Below are 22440 nucleotides of genomic sequence, written 5' to 3'. Positions count from 1 at the left end.
TTGGGCCGTTTGGAAACCGGAGAGGATGCTGCAGCCAGAGAGGATGCTGCAGCCAGAGAGGATGCTGCAGCACCCCAATCTCTCGTATGGGATGCAAGCGGAAGTGGGCACATGGTGGACCAGGCGGGAGGGAGGCGCAGCGCAGACCCTTACTTGGGGTCCACCAGGGGCATGACCGACTGGAGCCGCGTGAAGGCGTAGGGCCAGGCGTAGCTGAGGGCCGTGGGGCAGTGCTTGGGCAGGTTCTCCTGCCGCAGGAAGCTGAACAGGCAGAGGACCCAGGGGTCCTTGACGGACTGAGCGAATATCCAGACGTGGGACGGGCTCTTCACGTCGTAGTGGCTGTTGACCAGGACCGCGTTCCACTCCACCAGCCACTGCAGATCCACGCTGTGGGTCAGCGGAAGGGTGGCCTGGGGGCGAGCGGGCAACGAGTCAACGCCAGGCTGTGAACCGCGGGTCCTCGATGCGGCTCCCCCGACCGCCTCGGCAGCGGGCCTAGCGGTGACTCGCAAACACCCCCCCGCCCCTCCCCGTGGGACCTCCGTTTGCAGTCATCTGTTTAGTGGGCTGGATGGCAAGCAGGTGACGCACAGGGTAGGGCCGGTCATGCTTTGTCCAGCTTTATGTCACATTGCACAGTGTATTACTGTACAGAAGCTGCTCCTCAAAATACATTTCAATGAATACGTGATGTTAGCTAATGCAAACTCGTTCACAGACCGGCCTTTTAACATTCTGAGAAGTTACTAATCTCTGAGATCCATAAATGTGTTTTAAATCCCTATAATTATTTATCTACGTTTTTATCCATGATCTTGTTTAATTTTACTTGGATTGAAATACCTTCCCTCTGACTCCCTTTTGCGAAGGGCGTTTTACTGATGATTTTTAAGGCGAGGTACCTACTGTCCTTTGTTATCAAGCCAAAATAATACGTTATAGAACTACTGAAAGACGTCTATATCTACATCTCTCTGACTGTCTATCTGGCCAGCCATCTTTCTATCACACTTAAGTTCTTAGAATTCATTTTAAGTCCAGAACATCAAAGTCTAGGGATGAGCAAGTTTCAAACGATCTGGCTATTGTGCCATGAGAGAAAACTGCTTTTATGTCTCTTAGGCATTTAGAGTGACCCATTTTCTCTGCCAGGTCTAGGTGTGCCCGCAGGTCAGAGGCCGCACGAGTGGCCTTGTGGTGAACGGGCCAGAGACATGAGATTCCAGGCCCGGCTCGGACCACAGCCTGTGACCTGGGAGATCACTGGCCACCCCGGGATGATTCGCGGATGGCTGGGGAATCCCGACGCTGCTCCCGCTCCGTCTTCGCGTGGCTCACGTGAGGTAAGGGACGCAAGAGCGCCTGGTGCAAAGCAGGTGCCATGTCCCCCGCCTCGTCTCCCTCCCTGCAGACCTACTGGCCTGGGCACCCCGGCTTAAGATTTCAAGTCTGATGAACACAGAACAAAATCACGAGAGCCAAATGTCACCTGCGGGGAAGGAAATAAGACACGTGGCCTCTTTAAACTGGGCTCTTCCACTCCGCGCCAAACGTTCTGAACTTCTAAAGGAAGAGGGGTCTGCGCCGCCTAAGAGTTTTAGTAATTATCATCATTACAGCAACCGCAGCAAAAATAGGGGTCTGCGTTCGATTTCAGTTAGAAAAGTCCAGGGAAAGCTCACAAACTTCTTTCGGTTTTGTCTTCATTTGTAGCTATTTGTCAGTTACGTCCGTATTTGTTTCTAGTTGTCTGACGAGGACACACGGACCTGCCCTGCCCTGGCCTCAGCCGCGGAGCTGACCTTTATCCTGCTTCCACACTGTGTATGTATATTTTTAAAGTAATTAAAATCCATTTCTATTTCTCTTCTACTTGTTCAGGAAACTGAACGGCTGCCGATGTGTTCTTTGTAAGGGAGACCACGTTCATGGGGCGGATCGAGCTCCGTCAGAGTCTAACCAGCTCCAGTCCGGGCCCTAACGCTTCCTCCTCTGTGACTCCGGCCCCCCACCGCTTAACACCTTTGCGTCTCAATGCCTACGAGGGTCGAAACCGTAGTAAGCGTGACAGCACCCTGTAAACTGTCAAGCACCACGTAAACATAAGTTACAGGTAGTGCTACGTATCATAGATAAGGTGCGTTAATTTTCTTAAAGAAGCCTGAGCAATTTTTCCTGAAACTGCAGTTTGCAACAGATTATCTATATTCCTAAGGCACGAATTCTGTTTGAAATTTATCCGAGTGTCTGCTAAGCCAGTAGTTGAAAAGCTCACCTTGTTTTTCTAAGTGCTTTTGTATCAGTTCATTAATCTGACGCAAAAGCCTGGATTGTTTTTTCCCACAACATTTTTGTCTTTCTTTTCAGACAGGTCCAGAGCTCGCACGAAAGGAGTAGCAACCAGGATCGAGTGCGTACTCACTGAGTCCGAAACGGCCACGTGGATGAAACTCTCGAGAATGGAAGAACTCAGCTGATCCATCACATCGATCATAGGCCTGTCGTCATCCTGCGAGAAGGGAGGCGGTTACTCCCCCGGGGAAAATGAGTCCTTCTCACCCCGCCCGCCGCCCCCTCGGTACACGAGGCGGACCAGCCTGCAGGACAGGATGAGCTGCCAGCTAAAGTCGGGCCTGACCACGGGCGCCCTTCTTCCCTCTCCAGGGGACATGTTTCCTTGGGACGCCATTTTTCTACCATTATAAAGATTCGGCAACTTCCAGTCAGCCACACTGCTCGGCACCTTGATCATTTTCAATGGGACGCATTATTTTTTCAAGTCTGTTCTCTAACATAAATGTAATAATATTTTTTTCTTGATCTGACACATGCCGACCGTTATGACGGGAAGTGACCTGTAACCTCATCTTAAAATTCTCCACTTCTTCACAAGCACCATCTCTCATAAAATCGGGAACGGGCTCTTCTATTGCTCTCAGAATATACGAGTTACCCTCTTGGTGATCGAGTGCTAGTTCATAATTAAAAGCCCCACCACGAATCAAAAACTATTCCGTGACGCCACGTGTGACAGGCACGGAACTACATGAAATAGTAACGCGTTATTTATCGTTTTTAATCTCACTCCGAGACTGCTGAAAGAAACGAATTGGGGAATGCGGAGGAATGGTCCGTACCTCAGGCTGACCCAGGGCGAGAAACAGCGCTCGGATTTCCTTGAGTATTAAAACGGACAGCTTGCGAGTGGCGACTTGGAAACTGCAGAGCAAAACCAGGGCGAAGCCTTCCACGGCGTGGAGGACGCCGCAGTGTGGCCCCCTTTCCGGCTGCACTCGGTGGCTGGAGCCGTTTGGGATTAGCTGTCACGCAACGAGAACAACATTCTGTATTCAGGACAATGACAGTGGAAGAAGAAACTACTCTCAGGTACATCTTTCGGCACATTCGACCTTGTGACGTTAAAATAGGTTCCAATGGCTTTTGTCTATGAGTCCATTATTATTCACGAAATGTCATAGATCCCTTTTTGTTTTTAGCTCGGTTGTTACTTTGGAACACCATCAACTGTCTGTCACCTGTGATGGAAAATAACTTTTCTAAGGCTATTAACGCTAATAAAAACAAAACTGCTTCTATGCACACCCTTCGGATTTACACGACATATTTAATCAAAGTGGCCTAATTTGTTGTTAGTCAAATTCTCCATAAACTTTTGGATAGCATCAAACTGAGTTTTCAGACATTTGCTTTCCAACGAGACTTGCGCACTTGTGTTTGCATGAGAGTTTCGCCTAGGTTCTGCACGTTGATGAGATAGGTCCTGAATGTCCCTAAACCACAACCAGGCGAGTGTGCAGCACGGCTGGCCGGACCCCACGGCAGACTCCACCCTCGCGTCGGTTCTCCTCCTCCTAGCACACGGCCCTTGCTTTTCCACACTGCCTTTTGGCGCGTGTAGGACACGGGGAAGGAGAATGACCTTGGCCGCGACCTCGTCCCTGAGGTCAGCCCGTTGGGATGGGGGCTGTTCCCTAAATGCTGCTGTACGTCCCTGAGCTGGTCCTCGGACCCTGAGCTACGCCGTCCCCTGGCCAGACCCCTCCCCACCTCCCTGCCTTGTCTTGTCGCGGCTGCCCTGGCGCTCCTGACGGTCCCCCCCACCCCCCGGCCCCCACCCTCTGCTCTTCAGAACGTTACAGGTGCAGCTGTAGCGCTGGGGGCAGAGGCGGGAGAGGATCAAGAAACCGCAGACGGCACGTCCTCCCCGCGGACAGCGCGGCCGTAAGTTGCCGACTGCGAGCGACTACGGGCAGCTAACTTTTTACATCCGTTTCCACACCCAGCTCTACCTCCCAGGCCCACGGTCGCTCGCGCTTATGAACACATTTATAATCAGAATTCTCTGGAAAAGAACGTTTTCTACTCCCTCGACGGCCTTGTGCGTGGTGACAAACGTAACCTGCAGCATGTCACGCCCCGACAGACGGACGGACGCACGGGGGTCGCTGGGGCGGGGGCGGGTCACCTCTGCGCTCCGGAGCTTGCCGGCCGGGTCGCAGGCCTTCCCCGGCGTCTGCGTGGCCAGCCTCCACTGCGTGAGCAGCTGCAGCAGCAGCTTCAGCGAGGAGTCCAGGAGGCCGTGATGCACGTCGTTGACCTCGCGGAGCAGGAAGGTGGTGAAGCCGAACAGGACGTCTTCCCGCCAGTCCGGGAAGTCCACCAGCAGGCCCTGGAGCGAGTTCTGCGCGATGTGGCGCAGCTCGTCGTCCATGTGGATGGAGAGCCTGGAAAGGAACGCACGGCGGTCAGGGCCACTCCGGCACTGACCCCCTTCCTGCGCCCGAGAGGTAGCATCTGGGGCTCTGCTTTGACGCGTGCTTGACAAACGGGTGGCCCTCCCACCGTTGTTACAAGGATGTGAACGGCACCCACGCCGGCCTCACCCACCTGGCCAGCAAGTCGATCAGTTCGAGTTTTGACATCCCGTCAGGAAGCAGTCGAGGGATGGCAGCAACGCACGTTCTGAAGAGGTCTATTTTTGGCTTCCTCTCGCCCCTGGAATGTGAAAACCAAGTTCAAGAGCTGCCGAAGGTTATGAAAAGCTTTTTAAAAATCGATCGGCTCTGTGAACAAAGACTGGAACCCACGCCTTACTGAGTCCCCTTCTGGCATTTGCTCCGTGTTATCCTTGAACGGTTTTGCCCGTTAGAGCTTGTGTGGTCCTAAGAGAACTTAGAAAGATTTGCACGTTGCACAGAGTTATGTAACGGAAAAGAAAAATGCTGGTGCCCGTGGCTTCCTACCCCACGGCTTACCGTTCAGTGGGTCCCCCGGTTTGGTCCCCGTCGGCTGCAGTTAAAACACCGAGCTCACGGAAACGCCCTCGTGCAACAGCACGTAAGAAATCCACGGCTGTCGCTCCTACATTCACCGCTTAAAAATGGAACTTTCGCGTCCATGGGGACCGGGGTCGCCAGCAAGCATGGCATCTGGAAGCTTCCCTCCCTGATGCACTGTGCTTCCCCTCTGGAGTCCCCACTTCCGTTTCTTAAAAAAAATTAAGTACTTCCACAAATAAGTCTCTCCTAACGTGAAGTAAACTCCTGCAACATATAGAGCTGTACGCCCATTTCCAAGTTTTAAAGTTGCACGGATGGGCCTGGCCTCCACAGAGATGCCTTCTCTCTTACCACTTTGAGACTATGAATGTTGAAAAGCAATTGATGCCTTCTTTACTGTGTTGTAAAATCCAAAGGAAAAATGTAAATTTTGTGATAAATTACTTCACTATTTGTTTCAACAGGTAGCTGCCTTTGTAACCACATATTTAACCTTTATGGAAAACCTTACCTACCCATCAAATCTTTCAAATAACCTAAGTGATAAAATGGGATGTTTAAATTCTATGATTCAGTCTTCTGAAAATAAACATAAAATCACCATCGAATCGCAGGGCACAAACACAATAACGAAAACACCAAGCACATCTTCTTGGATCAGTCCTGTGGTCAGAATAGAAATGCAACAAACAGAATTCGTCTTCCGTAATCTTAAAAAAATGGTCTCGTCTATATTATAAGCTGCAAACTACTTTAATGTATTCGAAGAGTATGTAATAATGTGGTTAAAGGTTTGTTGACAGAGGGAGAGTCTGGGGGTGTCTCCTGATTGTTCATGTTTAAAAGGTCCTCCTACTTTGCTCAACAGATGTTTAAACAGCTGGGATTATTTCCGTATCTGACGGGAAACGGAGGACACCGCTTGGCCTGAGGGGTAAGGAATTCTTGCGGGCTTCCAAGCCGATAAAGCGAGTCTGGCTTAGAGGCGCTAAGGGGTGCGTGATTTCCTTGCACACCTGCGGTCCTAGCCCTCTGGGCTTATAGGAAGTGTGTGAACCCTCAAAACATAATTTGTATTATTATGTAATAATAATAATAATGGCAAAAAAATAGTAATTACTATTATCTGCTAGCAGGAACCAGAAAAGGGATGAGAAATAGAAACAGAATGACATGGACTGCTCAGTGTTCAAGTTCATACCTTGAGCAGGGCCTGGGAAGGTCACCTCTGAGGACTGTTAGTGTAGTGTGGGCCTCAACGCTTTCTCCTAAATGTTTACATGGTTCCCTAACGTTTGTCCTTTTTTTTTTTTTTTTTTTTTAAGAATGTAGCAATGGATTATTTTCCACTCAGGGATCTGCCGTAAGACCTAGCATGAAAAATGTTCCTTGTCCTATTTGGGAGCCTTATGATGGCCGAATAGGAAAAAGTAGAGAATCATCATGGAAAAAGTTTAAGGTACTGGTTAAAATACGAATGTACTGTTCACAGGTACATTTAAACTGTGTCTTTTTATAATTCTGAAAAAATTGTTTTAGTACTGACTCTCTCTTACTGTCTTTCATTAATAAAGTTTTCCTCTAAAAGTCTTTCATTTCTTTTTTTTTTTTTTAAGAGGAAACAAATCTGTGGCAGAGGTTTTTTGTTTGTTTTGTTTTTTAATGGCTACTTTTATGTTGATATTTAAGGAGAAGCTGAGACAACCCTCAGCCAGGCTCTTTCGCCAGAATTGAAGTATATCACACAGTGGGGTGGAAGTTTTAAAAGCATTTCTTCTATCTCCTACACTATAAATTGAAAATTGCTTCAACATGTTCGCAGAGTACGTAATAAGGAGGTTAAAGGTTCATGGACAACCTGGCAGTCAGCGAGGTGACAACTAGCGCTACCGACCGCATGCTTAACGCGGTCAGCCTTCCTCAGTCTCGATCCTGCTGTCATTTTGGTTGTAAAGTCTAAAGCAACGTGATCTTCACACAATTTCAGTCCAATGACTGGCGAGCTGCGGGAGGACATGCATTGCATAGTCTCATTTCTGTAAAAGATAATGTATATACGTAGAGTTGTGTTGACACAGGGAAAGGTCTGGAAGAAATCGCACTGGGCCAAAGAATGGTCACAGATCTGCCGTGCACCTCTGAGGAAGAGGCTTTCATTCTGACTTTCGCACTGCTAAGTATGTATGTAAAACAATTCTGTACTTCTTACCTTATCATATTTTGTTTGTTTGTTTTGTCATGCTGTTTTCAACATGCCACCGTTGTAATAAAAATACACACCTACAATATGAACTTACCTGTGTAGGTAACCGCCATCTAATTAACTGTGGTATTTGGAACTGGACATGTTGAGTGATGAAGGAAATTTACCTAATCATAGTTTTGGAAATTTATGCCACAGGTGCCAATGATAATTTAATTCGCACTCCAACAAGAAAGTCCAAACTTTCTTAAAAATGTCGTTACAAACTAATCCTAAACCTAATTCTTTTGATTGTTAATCCTAATAATTTGCTACTTTTGATTAATTTTACATCCTGATGATTAATCAAAAGTAGCAAATACAGCTCGTGTGAGTTTCTTATGCAGAGCTCCAAATACCAATCCAGATCTTAGGTTCCAGCTGAAAGCGTTTCGTTTCTACATTAGAAGACACAAATATAAATCTTATAAATCGGTAGGTCTATGGCATGATTGCGTAGAGAATACTAATCAGGTTAAACTCTCGCCGTTCAGGAACTGTCACCAGAAACACGTGCATTTGAGATTCATAAAGACAGAATGTCTGTGGACTGGCGATGAGGTAAAGCAGGCTGGCCGAGAAAGAGCTTGGAAGAGAAACTCCACTTCCAAAAGAAGTGAGCCGGCTAATGAGTCTCGGGTCCCCTTCATTTTCTAACTGTTGCTTGAGATATAACCAAAAAAAGATCAATCTCAGGTTTGACTTGATTTCTGGAGTGAGTCAACTATGATCAGAGTACGTTTGTTACCATTCTTAACACTTCCTAGAACTGATTCTAAGAAGATGAGAATGAAATGCAGTTGTCCCTTGAACGACACAGGTGTCCCCTTACACATGGATTTTTTTCAATAAATATGTCCGGCATTGTAAATATATTTTCCTTTCCTTACGATCTTAACATGTTCTTTTCTCTAGCTTACTTTATTGTGAGAATACAGTATTTAACACCTATAACATATGAAATATGAGTTATAGGACTGTTTTTCTATAATGCTTCCAGTCGACAGTAGGCTGTCGTTAGTTGTTACGTTTTGGGGAGTCAAAAGTTATACGTGGATCTTTGCCTGCATGGGGGTTGGTGTCCCCAACTCCTGAGTTGTTCAAGAGCCAACTGTGCATTATAAATGGGAAGCGTCTCTGTTGGTGACTTCCGGTTAGCCGACCGTTCACTGCACTCACGTGATCATGTCCTCGGGTTCCTTGTTCAGCATCTGGACGTTAGTTAGCATCATACACCTTCCCACTTCTTTGTCCAGATGCCGTAAGATGTTATCCACAGCTTTTCGTACTTGAGAGTAATATAATGACATGCCTGGAAAACATGTGTTAGAGTTACGCCTTTGACTAAGTCTACCAGAGAATGAAAGCTCAGTTTGTGTATCCTCGATGGTATTTTTTACTTAAGATTTCCTATTTGTCAGGGGCTTCTTGGAGCAGAGTCCAACTCAATCTCTTACGTGTAGGACTCTGGCACAGCGCCCTGCACAGAGTGAGTGTTCACCAAATAACCATTTAAGTTTAATAAACAGGAATACTTTGAAGGGAAATATGTTCCAGGAGAGTTAAAATAAGCAAGGAAATAGAAAGTCCTGTTTTAGAATTTTTACGTTTCTGGTTTAATACATGAAAATTCACCATCGTTGGTGATTATGTGAATAACAGATAATTTTCATTTGGGATTAAGGTTTTCGTAACTTCATATTATTCTCTGAAATATACGTGTGGATTTCTTTTTAGTAAAATAAACAGAAGGACTTCTCGTTACAAATTTTAAAGTGAAGGAACATGTATTTCAGCTGTATTATTTCTATTGCTCTCGTGTTAGTGTACATACAGTGGAAGACGAATGTGTAGCATGTGTATTTCATACATGCATTTTATGTCTTTATGTATACACTGCAAATGAAAAATAAATTGCTTTGCGTTTTTAATTTGTGCTTTAATAAAATAGTTGGTAATGGTTATTTCTCATGTATTAAATCTTTATGGACTCGTTTAAGCATGCGGAACTAAGGACAAACATTTAAAGCAAAACATTTCCTCATGCATCTCCTTCAGGGTTTGGAAACAAGTAACTATCTCAACAAAGTTTGTAGTGGGTTTCTAAATTCGGGTGCTCAGTCAGAAACGAACGCAGAAAAATCACCGCTTGGGATTAAGATCACTAAATTAAAAAGAAAATAATCTCGTAGAGGCTAAATCCACAATATAACCTGGCATATGTGGTATTTGGCATGGTTAAAACACAGATTACATGAATTTTACTGAAAAAAGAAGAAAGAAATGATAAAAGTAAATTAGTGTATATATACACAAACATATAGTTGCTTTATAAAGAGCATTATCTAAAAAAGGACACAGATGTCTTAGAAACTTACTGTAAATTGTATATAATATGAGAAGTATGAAACAGCCATGGATAAAAGTCTAACATTCGAATGGCAATGTGTTTACCAGAAAGTTCCAAAAAGCTTAAATGGCAGGAAACCAAATTCCAGCATTGAGTCGAACAACATAATCGCGTTGGAATGTCCCACCCGCTACTTTTACAAAGATTTTTTTTTCAAAGTGCATCTCACTAAGGGTAAGTACGTCCAGTCACTTTAAAGGCGCAACAAGGTCCAGAGCTAACTCGTCTTTGAACCCACCTATCATTTTGGCTTCCTCTTCCGTGAGTGTTTTACTCAAGTATGTTTTCTTCACCCTCAGTGTGTTTCCGGAAGGGAGAACGGCGCCCGTGACGGGCATGGGGGGCTCGCCATCTTTCTGCTGCAAGCTATCCGCGATGACCAGGAATGCCCGCAGGCCGATGTTCATCCTCTGGGAGAGACAGCGTGTTCAGGATACAAGCAAAGACCCAACCCTCGCAGTGCAATTAAACCATCAGCCTTTTAGAGAAGCTGAGCGTGGCCCGCCCGCTGGATTATTATGCTAATCTAGCAAAAGGCACAACATTTTAGGCTGAACCCATGAAAACAAAATTAAGTTTCTGCCACTATCTGTTGCTGCATCATAAGAAAACAGCTGGGGTGAGTTTCAGCAGTCTCGGAAGATATGTTTGTGATGGTCGCACTCTTGTCTGGGGGATCCTGGGTGCACCCCAAAAGGACAGGCAGTCACCCTCCGGAGCTGCTGCAACCAAGGTCAACTGAGGCAAACATAAGGCTCTGTGTCTCCGGGGAGGAGAGAGATGTCACGTGTGTTAATTCACAAAGACTGAACAAGACAGGAGTCCCGAACGTGAGTCACCAAATGAAAATCGTCTGCTCTGAATTGCAGGTGGCTCGCTTTTGATTTACAAAGGCTGGCGGGTTTGAAAAAAAAATTTTAAAATGCAATGTCACAGGATCTGTTACTAATAGAAAAAAAAATACACAAATTTATAAGAAATGCCATTCTGGGCTGGAACGTTATCTTTCCTCAGGCCCAGGAAAGGCATAAAACTGGCTCCGCAAGGTGACTTGGTGAGGGACTCCCAGCAGCAATAGTCTCACAGGGCCAGAAGACACCAAAGCGTCCGTACTTCCTTAAACAGCCGTGTGCAAAACATTTACATTCACGTTTTCAAAACACATGAAATAGTACATTCCCAAAGCAAACGACTACTATTCTATTCTAGGCCTAATCCTGGCAATCCAGACGGAATTTATCTATTCTGAATAAAGTGCATTCAGAACTGCTCGTCAACTCTCGTTTTTAAAACAGCCATGCAAGGAGGGTATGACTATACTCATTTTTCAGGTGAGGAAACTGAGGCTGCCTAATGAGTACGTGGGAGGCTATACGTCGAAGCCATTTTTGCCCAAATCACCTATTCTGGGGTCCAGGACTACATTTTTTAACAAAGTAATATTGGTTTCTATTCATTTTGAACTATTTATTCCAGCCCCAGGAGTAATAATATTCCAACTAGGATTTGGTGGCAGTGTCTCTGGCTCATTCATACCCAATTCGACGTGTACGTTGTGATTTGTGTGGTCTTTAATCACACCCTCTCTCCGTTTCCTAGAATGAACGAGTATTAACTTTAAAAATCTCAACTGGATATTAACATCCATTAGTGTCCTTGTGTATTTTAGTAGTTCTTCCATGGAACGTTTTCTAGGCTTGAGTATTTTTTGAGTTTCCAGAAACGTTTGTAGTGAGGCAGCTGCCATGACAGTCAAGGCATAAAATATTTCCATCGTCCCCCAAAGACCCCTCGCTCCTCTCTCTACTCAGTCGCCCGACCCCAGGGCCCGACAAGCACCATCCAACTTCTGCCTGTGGCTCCGTCTTTTCCAGAACGTGACCGAAATGGAACCGAACGGCACGCAGCCTTTGCGTCTTGCTTCTTGCTCTTCGCATAACGCCTCTGAGATGCTGCTGCAGTATCAGTAGCTGCTTCCTTTACGCTGTCGGCAAGGACCCCACCGTACCGATGGTCCCGCTGGATGAGCCGCTCGCTGGCGCCTGAGCTTGCTCTGATTCCTTAGTGTGAGTGAGTGTGAGTATGGCGGCTGCGTGCATTCACACCGGCCTCCGTGGGTATTTCAACTTCTACTGGATAGACATCTTGAGGTGGAAACGCTGTCACATGGTAGGTGTCTGTTTAACCTTCTAAAAACTGCCCCGCTGTTTTCTACTGTGGCTGTGCGTTTTCACAAAAAATAACGTGACACTGCAGTTGCTCTGGATCTTTCTCGGCACTTTTCACTGTGGTTTGAACTTCCTTTTCCGCAATGACTGATGTTGTTGGCATCTTTTCATGAGCTTGTTGGTCACTCATGTCTCTTCTTTGCTGAAGAGGCAGTTCATTTTGCTCCTTTAAAAAAAAATAGTTTCTTTTCTTTTTTTTATTGTTGAGTTGAGAGAGTTCTTGATAAATTCTAGATAGAAGTGCTTTATCAGATACGTGTTTTGCAAATATTTTCTCCTAGACTGTGACTCCACACTTTATGAAGAGTGTCTTTTAAACCACAGACATTTTATATTTTGATGGTGTTCATTTTGTTTTCTTTTGAAATTTGTTTTTGGTGTCCTAATATTTTGCCCACCTGAAGGTCACAAAGATTTTATCTTACGTTTTCTTCCAGAAGATCTGCAATGTTGGATTTTAATTTTTAGGTTCGTGATTCATTTTGAGTTTGTTTTTGCCTACGGTGAAAATTATAGGTGAGGGTTGTTACTTTCCAGTGGTTGTTCAGCTCTACTTACCGGAGAGGTTATCCGTTATCGCTGAAATGACTTGGAAATTTGTCCAGAACCCTTGACCATACCTGTGTGGGTCTGTTCCTGGGTTTCTAGATTGTTCCATTGGTCTTTACTGTCATCCTCTGCCGGTGCTGCCACTGCAGTTGTATAGCGAGTTTGAAATCAGGGCATGCTAGCTCTCCGATTTCGTCCTTTTGCAAACTGGCCCTCCGATTTCATCTTTTGCAAAATTATGTTGGTTATTCTAGTTCCTTATACTTTCCATATAAATTTTAGAACCGGTTGATTTCTACAGAAAAAGCGATCGCACTAAAGGATTTTTATTGGGATTATTGTCTAATCTATGTAAATTTGGGAACAACTGACCTTTGTAGAATCTTAAGTGCTTCAGTGCACAAACAGTATTTCTCTCCATTTATGTGGGATTTCTGATTCCTCTTAACGTTTAGTTTTCCGTATACAAATCTTGCATGCATTTTATTAGCTTTCCTGCTAAGTCTTTTGTTTTCCTTGCTATTGTAAATTGTTCAACTTCTAGTTGTTCCTTCCTAGAATATAGAAATACTTTGAGTTTAAACATTTCTTATATCTCGGAAACCTTCTAAAATAACTTATTAGTTCTAGTAGGTTTTCTGTAGATGTTTTGATGTTTTCTGTATAGGCGATCGTGTCTCTGAATACAGTAAGTTTTAGGTCTCCTTTTTTAATCCATATGCCTTTTATTTCTTCTTCTTGCTTCTGGCACTGGTTAGGATCCCCCCCCCCCGGCCCCCGTTCCATGTTATTATATCAAGATGAACAGGAGAGAAATGGGGCGCCAAGAAACCCTCTCACAGGCGAGTGAATTCTTCAGATGACGAGGGTGCGTATCGGACACCATCTAGGCCTGAACGGACACAAGACGCCTGCCTGGAAATCTGCTGGGTGGTGTCGCGATACAGACTCTGCGGTAAGGTCACGCTTCAGCTCCCTGCGCCTTGTTCCACCGGCTCCTTCCAAAACGCTCTTTAAGACCCACTCGGGATTTGTTTCCTGAGAAACTGTGCCTCATAATATATGTCGTCAAGCGCACGCCATCTTCTGAGTGGACTAGCCTCGCCCCGTGTGTGCTGTCGAGTAGGGTCAGAGGTAGGCCTCTGAGCTTCCGGTTACCAACTACTGATAAACCAACTCTTCTATCGCCCTGTAAGGTCAAGAGAAATAGAAGATACTCAAATATCTCCTATTTTTCGACGGCTTTTTTAAAAACTATAATTCTGACTGCTCTGCGCAGAGAGGTTGAGTAATCCATCCTTGACCGAATGAGGAAAGAACTGAGGGTAGACGTTGTAGATGGCGATGGTGATGGTAGCAGCTTCCACTGTTCCTTTTAGACAAGCGACCCGGTAACTCTGATAGTTGATTGTAAAAGACAGTAGAGCCCTGTCTCCTGAGAAGTGAAAGATATTTGGAGAACCTTCCCAGCGAGGGAAGTTTGGGGTCTGGGTCCCAATCCGACCACAATGCCCTGGGTTAGCACGGTCTCTCTGACCCTCTCACTGGCCCACGGGCCATGGCTGCAGCCATTCCAAAGGCCGCGATGTCGTCAGACGGCAGACTGACCCTCTCGTGTGGGGGCTTCTCCAGCCGTCCTCAGACCTGTGGCAACCTGAGCCCCGAGAAGAGATGCAGGCTGTGGGGGGAAGGAGGGGGGGGCGCCAGGAGACCCGGGCTCCCTTTGCTAGCAACCAGCCACTTATTTCGAGCCTCTGGCCTCTGCCTCGCCAACAGAATGAAGGAGCCAGACAACGTCACAGTGATGACAGGAACACTCTTTTAAAAAAATTTTTATGCTGTGCAATTTTTTTCTTTTAATCTGTGTCAGAGTGTGTAATATCATAAATGTCACAATTCTGCGAGGTGACGTTGTCCGTTGCTCTGGCGGGAAGGCTGAGGTCCAGGGAGGTCAAGGCCACGCCACTGGTAAAAGCGGCAGCGTCCGCGGCAAGTGGGCGACCCGGCTCCGCGGACCCCGGGTCCGGCGCTCTCCCTGCGGCCCCGCAGCGGAGGCCTCACTTGCCAGGTGCACGTCCCTCAGCCAAGGTGCTTCCTGCCCGCGCAGGCCCCAGGACTCCACGCTGAGTCTCACGCCGCGTTACTCGCCGCCACGGCCCGCCTGGCCCCGAGCGTGACGCTGCCACAGAAACACGCCGGCACACGCCCCTTATCTCGCCTCGCTGGATTTGAGTATTTCGTTGCTGTATTTGTTCCTGTCTGTTTCATCATTTCCCAATACTCCGCTTGTCAGTGTGCCCCAGAATAGTTGGAAAGGAAAGTACTGACTTTTCTAAGATAATATGACCCAGTAAGATTATCTTTTTGGGGGGCAAAGCTGACTCGATCACTCGAGATCAGAACACAGTAGCACATCGACCCTGGGCATTCTAAGCCTATTCCTCCAAAATCCTACTTCTAAAATTCCATCTCTGTACTGTTTATGCAAATTACACATACAGAAACAAATAGGAGACTTTAGAGAAGATGTCGTCACCCACCCCCTAAAGTCACAGAAGTGTGGCTCTGTCGATGCCCCCCGCTGCTAGAAATACGGAGAAGTGTCATTCGTACCTCTGGGTTGAGGCTGAAAGCTTTGGCTGGCTTTCCCACGCAAAGAAAATCGAAGATGATTTCTTTCATTGCGAAATCTAAACGCTCCTGTAGTGAAAGAGAGAAAGCCAAACAAAAAGTGTTACAATACAAACTAAACGGGAAACGTCCACTTTCGTCACATGCACAAACAGGTGGCTGCTAAGGAGACGAGGGGTCCTGCTCAGCGTCACCGGTCACCACACCCGCCAAACCCTTGGTGGAGCTGCTTCCGTCCTCATGAGAGATGCTCTCATTATACAATGCATGCGATCAGCCCCCAAAGCACGGCATGAGGAACCAGAAAAACAAGAAATGGAAAATCACAATGCTTCTAGTGTCTGGGCTTATACATAGTCCCAACTCCTCCTGCTTGTACTGCAAATGCCGATAACTTCCTGAAACTCTGTTTAAAATGTTATTTAAAAAAAATACCACTGCAAAATTGCTTCTTCTATTCTCTAAGACTGCAAATCCTTGGGCTCATGTTATATAACGAGCAATTCTGCGAGTGAAATCAATAATTAAGAAACTAGATATGTCAAGGTTACTTAAATTAGAAGGCTGGGGCCAGATTCTAATAATTTGAGACCGTGGCTGTGAAGATACGACAGGTTCATTTTATACAACTTATTCCAGAATAATCAAAGCACGTTCCCAGCCACATGCACATGGCAACTACAGGTAGAAAAGTTACATTAATTTATCTGCCTGCCAAGCAAGTAACGTCCTTTCCCTAAGCACAAACATTACAAAGGTGTTTCACTGTACCAAATGTGCAGAGAGATATCGTATATTAAACAATCTTGGAAGCAACAATCGAACTTAGATCTTTATATCAATATCAATTGTACTTCAACAGTGTGTTCATGCCTCTCATTTCCCTTTGCCCACAAAACACTTTGAGGTGCACCGGGCAAGCACATTTCATGCACAGAAGAAAAATGATGTCTGACTTGTTTCAGGATACAGAGCTGGCTCGTGGCAGAGCTCGAGCCGGAATGATCGTCTTTAAAGATCCCTTTGCAAATCGAAAAGTTGGGATGAAACCGTTTACTTACAAACTGTTTTAAAAAGTAAAACTCCTGGGTCTAAATAGTAACTTGAGCACTAAAAAACTATGTTTAAATATGACTGGACCCAATTTTTAAGTAAATTAGACACGTCAAGGTATCAGATCAGTTCCTAGTGAAGCCTAAGCGTCTGGTGACCGAGACGGTCCCAGTACGTTCTTCTTACGCACAGGGAAAGTTACAGCATTGTTATCTACCCCTCGAAGTTCACGAAATGGTCTCCTCCTGGTGCCCTCGAAACACCAGCCTCTGCTTCCTCCTGACTTGAGACTCCAGAGCAGGGAAGCGGGGAAAAAGGTGGAGACCGCGTGTTGACAGACCCTTTTCCTAATGGGCTCTGTGACCTTAGATGGGTCACTTAAATTCTGTCTCTTAGTCCCTTCGCTGGTCAAATGCTGAAAACACTTTGACACACCCATGTCACGGTTTGCCTCGAGGCAAAAAGCAGAAGCTACGTGTGAAAACGCTTGCAAAGCCACTCTGAAAAGTGGACACCTAAGGCTCCCGAGGGGGTGACCGGCTACCCAAAGGCAGTGGGAAGACTCCGTTACCTGGGCGATGAACTGAATGATTTTCACGAAGATGTTGAGAGGCATGTCCCGGGGCACCACGCCGCGGGACCCTTTGGGGAAAAGCGTGGCGATGATGGTGAGGAGCCGGCTGAAAGATAAGGGGGGAGAGAGCGAGGGCAAGGAGGATGGGCTGAGCCCAGGGCTCCGTCTCATCGGAGTTATCACAGAGTCACCAGGAAACAAACCGCGGCATCCTTTCCCCGTTAGCATAACTCCTCCGTGAAAACTGTTTCTGGAAAACTAGGGGCAGCAGGAAAATGGCAGCCACTTCCTTTGTTAAGGGGACAAAGGTGGCCCTGACAGACCCTGGCCGCCCTGGTCGAGGCTGGAGTTTCTATCCCGGCTGCCGGCCCCACGACTCGGGAAAGCCTGACGATGTCCTGAGGACTGAGGTATTCTAGACGCTGCCAGCTTCGACCAGCTTCTGGCTGGGTCAGCGCAGGTAGGTAGGAACACGAAACACCGTCTCCAGTGGCTGAGGGACGTGGTGGCCAGGAAGCCGCGCCGGCTCCTTACCTCTGAGTAGCTGTGTTGCTTTCGCATTTAATTCGAATCATGTAAACCCAAAGTAACCGGTACAGAGATTCCAGGGCAACTCGCGCCATCTTGGGGTCCTTATTCTACGACAGAAACCAGCACGTGAGATTGAGAGGAAACGGCGGCAGACGTAGGACGAGTATTTTCTGGATGCTGGGACACCGAAGGCCCCGGGTGGCTGGCAGGGCACCCATGAGGCGCACCCATCATCGGGGACGCATGGGCTCTTAGCTCCCAGTGCCCACGGGGTAAATCATCTATGACAAGGGACCCAAAGAGCCCTGGGGGCGGGACAGAGGCATTCCGGGGGAGGCCTGTCATCCTCCCCTTCGCCAAGGTGAACACTCGAGACTGCGTTTCTCCTCCAGCTCCGGGGGACCCGAACGGCCGAGAGGAGAACCGATCTGCCCTACGTCGCTGTGTCCTGGTAGACGCTGTGACCACCCTGCCTCCCTAGCCCCTGCCCCCCACCTCCCGTCTAACCACCCTCCAGCGTTTACTGGGACAGCCGTGCGGCAGGCGCTCTGCTAGAACCAGGCCACCGAGGGGAAAGCCCACCTTTTCCGCCAGGCGGTCACCAACTGTGGGGGACGCGGATGGAGTATAAACGACAAAGGTGTCTGCAAAGTGGCTGGGGCTGGCGGATCAAAGAGGAGGCCGGCGGCAAACCCAAGGAAGGAGCCGGAAACGGTTTCCGGGGGCGGACGGACATGCGGGCGCGCCTCCGCCCCTCACCCGTTCACCTAGCGGACACCCGAGCGGCCACACGGGCCAGACTGTGGGTGGCACTAGGAACCTGGGACTGTGTGAGCCAACAGCGGGGAGGGAGAGCGTTTTAGACGAGAGCGCATGGACGCCGGGTGGGCTGGTGAAGACGGGCCGCGTGTCTGGGCCCGGGGACCGTCCGCATGCCACGGCCCGGGGACCGTCCGCATGCCAGGGCCGGGGCCCGGGGACCGTCCGCATGCCACGGCCCGGGGACCGTCCGCATGCCACGTCCCATGCCACTGCCGGGGGGCACAGGGGACCGTCCGCATGCCAGGGCCCGGGGCCCGGGGACCGTCCGCATGCCACGGCCCGGGGCCCGGGGACCGTCCGCATGCCACGGCCGGCGGCCCGGGGACCGTCCGCATGCCACGGCCCGGGGCCCGGGGACCGTCCGCATGCCACGGCCCGGGGCCCGGGGACCGTCCGCATGCCACGGCCGGCGGCCCGGGGACCGTCCGCATGCCACGGCCGGCGGCCCGGGGACCGTCCGCATGCCACGGCCTGGGGCCCAGCGAGTGGCAGCGGTCGGGGAGGCTCCGGAGGAAGGCAGGGGTCACATGAGGGAGCCCGTGTGCCATGTGAACCCGGGGGACCGGTTCTCATGACGGGAAGCGCTGTGAGCCAGGAGACCACGTAAGAAGGCCTGGCCGGCGGGCGGGAAGGAGCAGAGGCCAAGACACCAGCGGTGGCTCCGCCGCCAATGGTCCTGCTTACGCGCCCCTCCATTTACAAAGCGCGGCTGGGTGGTTGCCCCGGCGCCTGTGGGACCAAGGCGACACTTCCGCACGTGCCGTACCTGGCCCACCTCTTCCGCCCCATCCCGTTGCTCGCCCACGGGCTCCCCGAAGCCCCGCCAGGCCACGTTCATTCCCTCTCCACACCGGGAGGGGGTTCTCCAACGCCCGCCCCCCGCTGCTCTGCAGTCTCCTCGAATGCCACCTCCCTCCTGCGGTCCCCGACCCTCCCCAGTGTCCTGAATCCCATCCCATCAAGACCACATCCTCCTGTAACGGGGTCAAACCCCTGGAGATGGGAGACCGGGCTTTGCGTGGTGAGCGCACAATGCGACATACAGGTGACCTACGTGGAGCTGTACGCTTGAAACTTGTGTTATGAACCAGCGCCCCCCCCCCAATAAATTCAAAAAGACGAATTAAAAAATAAAACGTACGAAGGGTAAACAAAAGTGTGTGTCCGCCAACCCTGAAGCCCCCATCACTCTCCCCATTTCAATTATCCCGCAGATAACGTGTCCTGACCTCGACGATGATCACTTCTCTGCTCTAGTTTGTATTTTCGCCATCCGAGATTATAGTTTAGTTTAACCTTTCAAAATTAAAAATCAAAAACAAAAACTCCCCCCCCCCCCCCAACACACAAACTGCTAGCGGGGCCCTTCGGCTCTCCGTGGGGTCTCGTTTGGACGTCTGAAGAGAAGGGACGTTGCTCACCCGACATCTACTGGGTCCCCCCATTCCGCGGGGGGCCGACACGTGTTGGCTAAACTGTCTTTAGAACTCACTCGACTTTCTCACAGTTCTCTCTGCTTTACGTCACGTCACGTCCCTTATTCGTGTATCTCGTCCTGTTTCGGCCGTCGTATTCTTAGGGTGGATAATCCGGGTACTGGTTTTTGTAGAAATTACGCAGGATAAAGTTTATCTTTGAACTATTTTCCGAATAAAGATGCCCCGTGAATAAATTCTAGGGAGATCATCGGAAGTAGTTTCTCGGATTTAGGAAAGCTAAGTTTCTTATTCGATGTAGTTTTAAAGTAACTTTTTAGTGTGGTCATTATTATAACATGCTACATTTCTGCGCACACTTCAGTCTGTTTCTGGACCTCTTTTTTTGGTTCCGTTTGTCTGTTCGCGCACTAACACCACACCATTTTCATTTTTGAGGCCTTATCAAGCATTTTGCTATCTGGTAGGGCCTACCTTCCACTAGCCACTGCCCTTTTTCTTTTTAGGGGTTTCCCAGATATTTCTGCATGTTTATTGTTCCAGATAAACTTTATAACTATTCCATCTCCGGGGGGGTGGGGCGGGGAGGAAGCCCCAACTCTTTAGATGTATACATTTATACGTAAAGGATGAATTTTTTTTTGCCTGTTAGTAAAACAGGTAAGATTATTACCTTACATTCTACTGAACGTCTTGGCGACATAAGGAAACTTTCCTAAACCAGCGAAGTGGCATTGAAGACGTGCCGACGGCAAACATTTCGGGAACTGCAGCTCCCCGTCCTCTGCTCACTGCGCCTCGCAAACGTCCGCAACATGCTGAGTGGGGTTAAAAGCAGACCGCACGCGTGCGTGCCTGGGCTTGCACTCCACCGGCTCTGCAGTGTGCGGGGCGCGGCCAACCTCGGGGAAGGCCCTTCATCTCTCTGAGACCCCACTTTCCCTGCGAAGAGCCGTGAGAACCCCATGTGCCTCCCCGGGGTCTGCGGAGAACGGAGCAAGGCAGCGCGCACGGGGACCGCGCACTGCTGCTGCCCCAAAACCGGATTACGAACGAGGCCCCGGAGCCCCGCAGGCAGCGAGCGGTGCGGGCTGACCCCAGCCGCATGTGCCAGGGGAGTGAGTGCCGCCTCCTCCGTGAAGCCCTTCGCTGCTGCATATCCATGTGGTGCAGTATCAGGGTTCTGTCGCGTGCCTCATCAAACACTGAGTCCCCCTGGGGTAGAGCCACTAGCAGCCACGCTTCGCCCAGGAGCCTTGAGCAACCTAGGAGGCATCCCAGGGGGTTACGATGCTCTCGGCTTCCAGAACTTTGGTCGTGTGTTTCTCACAGACTCTGAGCTCCTGGAATTCTGGGTTTGTCTTTCTTTGTGTCCTCAGTGACTGCCATACGGCAGGTTACAGGTAAACACCCAATTTTTACAAAGCACATCGTGAGTAGCAGCTAAAGATCTGATGCATAAGCGGGATTTCTTTACGGAGAACCCACGTGGCGGGCGACCCCTTCCATGTGGCCGAAGCTAATCCACGTGACATCACAGAACATCTTACACGCGCGTGGCATGCTGGTATTGCAAAAGTGCTTCACACACCACGACATCCGCTGAGGGAGTCTGTCGCGGAAAGAGGCCGAGCGACTCGCTCGAAGTCATCGGGCCAGTAAAGGGCAGCCGGGGTAGCAACCGATGCCTGCTCCCCACGGGCCGTTTTCTCAGACACTGTAGTGCGTATGACACGCCGTGCTCAGGACGTCGCGTGCTGCAATCAGTTCGGATCGATACGCTACCTGAATTTAACGCTCACGACACCCTGGGAAGCAGATCCTGCGATCGCTCTCGCGTCAAGAGGCACGCAGCCGAGCCGGGACGTGAACCTGGGCGACCAGGCTTCAGGGTCTCCGAAGCGTCCGTTTTTTTCTCCCCACTCCAGTTTAATAGTATGTGGCGGCTGCTCAGAGCTGCTACTAGGACGTCCCAGGTTGCTCTCTGCTGGAAACCAGGCCTTCTCCCTCATTGCCTTTGTGTTCCGAGAGCAGCTAACACACAGGGGCTGGATATACAGTTCTGAGATGCAGATGTTTTTAGCACAAGACTCAAACCACTGGTTTCTGCGTCAAAGAACTCTACTTCGAGATCGAAAGCATATTCTCCCATTGGAACCTGCTTCTCCATTAACTAATTAACCCATAGATTAATTATGGATCTGAAGTTGCACTGATAAAACTGTCCAACAAACTGGTAGGCTTCGGGGTGAACCTTTCCCGGATCCCTGCACTTCGCCCCGGTCCTGTGACATGCCAGCCTGCCCGACACCATGCCCGCTTGCTCTAAATGTTGCTTTTGACTCAGTTACAGCAACTCACTGTAAACAGTGACAAGCAGAGAGGACTGACTCCACCGATAACTTAGCCGGCGACAGGCTCACCGGACAGACCAGAGTTCAAGGTTTCAAGGTCCGTGCGCAGACGTCAAACCACCTGTGAGTCTCTGGAGATTCTCGTACACTCCAAGGTGAACGTCTATCGCCACAGATTGATAAACAATTTTAGTCACTGTTCGATCTTGTCATACTCAGATACCTTCTGGTTTTCTATTTCAATGAAAGCCACTCAGGTAAACGGATTTCTCTCTGCTGTATTCCCTGGCATGTCACGGTCAAGACC

General features: G+C 48.8%; 1 protein-coding gene across 7 annotated transcripts in view; it reads right to left on the bottom strand.

The window, feature by feature from the left end:
* The window catches only part of FRY (FRY microtubule binding protein), a 344350-nt gene that overhangs the window by 91111 nt on the left and 230799 nt on the right, over positions 1 to 22440 (bottom strand). For all 7 annotated transcript variants that reach the window (XM_036228428.1, XM_036228427.1, XM_036228422.1 and 4 more), the window contains 10 exons: positions 17525 to 17628; positions 16988 to 17096; positions 15346 to 15432; positions 10194 to 10365; positions 8725 to 8857; positions 4912 to 5019; positions 4490 to 4748; positions 3141 to 3323; positions 2426 to 2512; positions 154 to 413 (listed from right to left, as the gene is read on the bottom strand). In XM_036228428.1, coding sequence (XP_036084321.1) covers positions 154 to 413; positions 2426 to 2512; positions 3141 to 3323; positions 4490 to 4748; positions 4912 to 5019; positions 8725 to 8857; positions 10194 to 10365; positions 15346 to 15432; positions 16988 to 17096; positions 17525 to 17628 — 1502 coding nt within the window. The remainder of the gene's footprint in view (positions 1 to 153; positions 414 to 2425; positions 2513 to 3140; positions 3324 to 4489; positions 4749 to 4911; positions 5020 to 8724; positions 8858 to 10193; positions 10366 to 15345; positions 15433 to 16987; positions 17097 to 17524; positions 17629 to 22440) is intronic.

The sequence above is a fragment of the Rousettus aegyptiacus genome, unplaced genomic scaffold (assembly GCF_014176215.1).
Source record: "Rousettus aegyptiacus isolate mRouAeg1 unplaced genomic scaffold, mRouAeg1.p scaffold_m13_p_11, whole genome shotgun sequence".
Classification (NCBI taxonomy): domain Eukaryota; kingdom Metazoa; phylum Chordata; class Mammalia; order Chiroptera; family Pteropodidae; genus Rousettus; species Rousettus aegyptiacus.
This window is presented reverse-complemented; position numbering and strand designations above follow the sequence as displayed.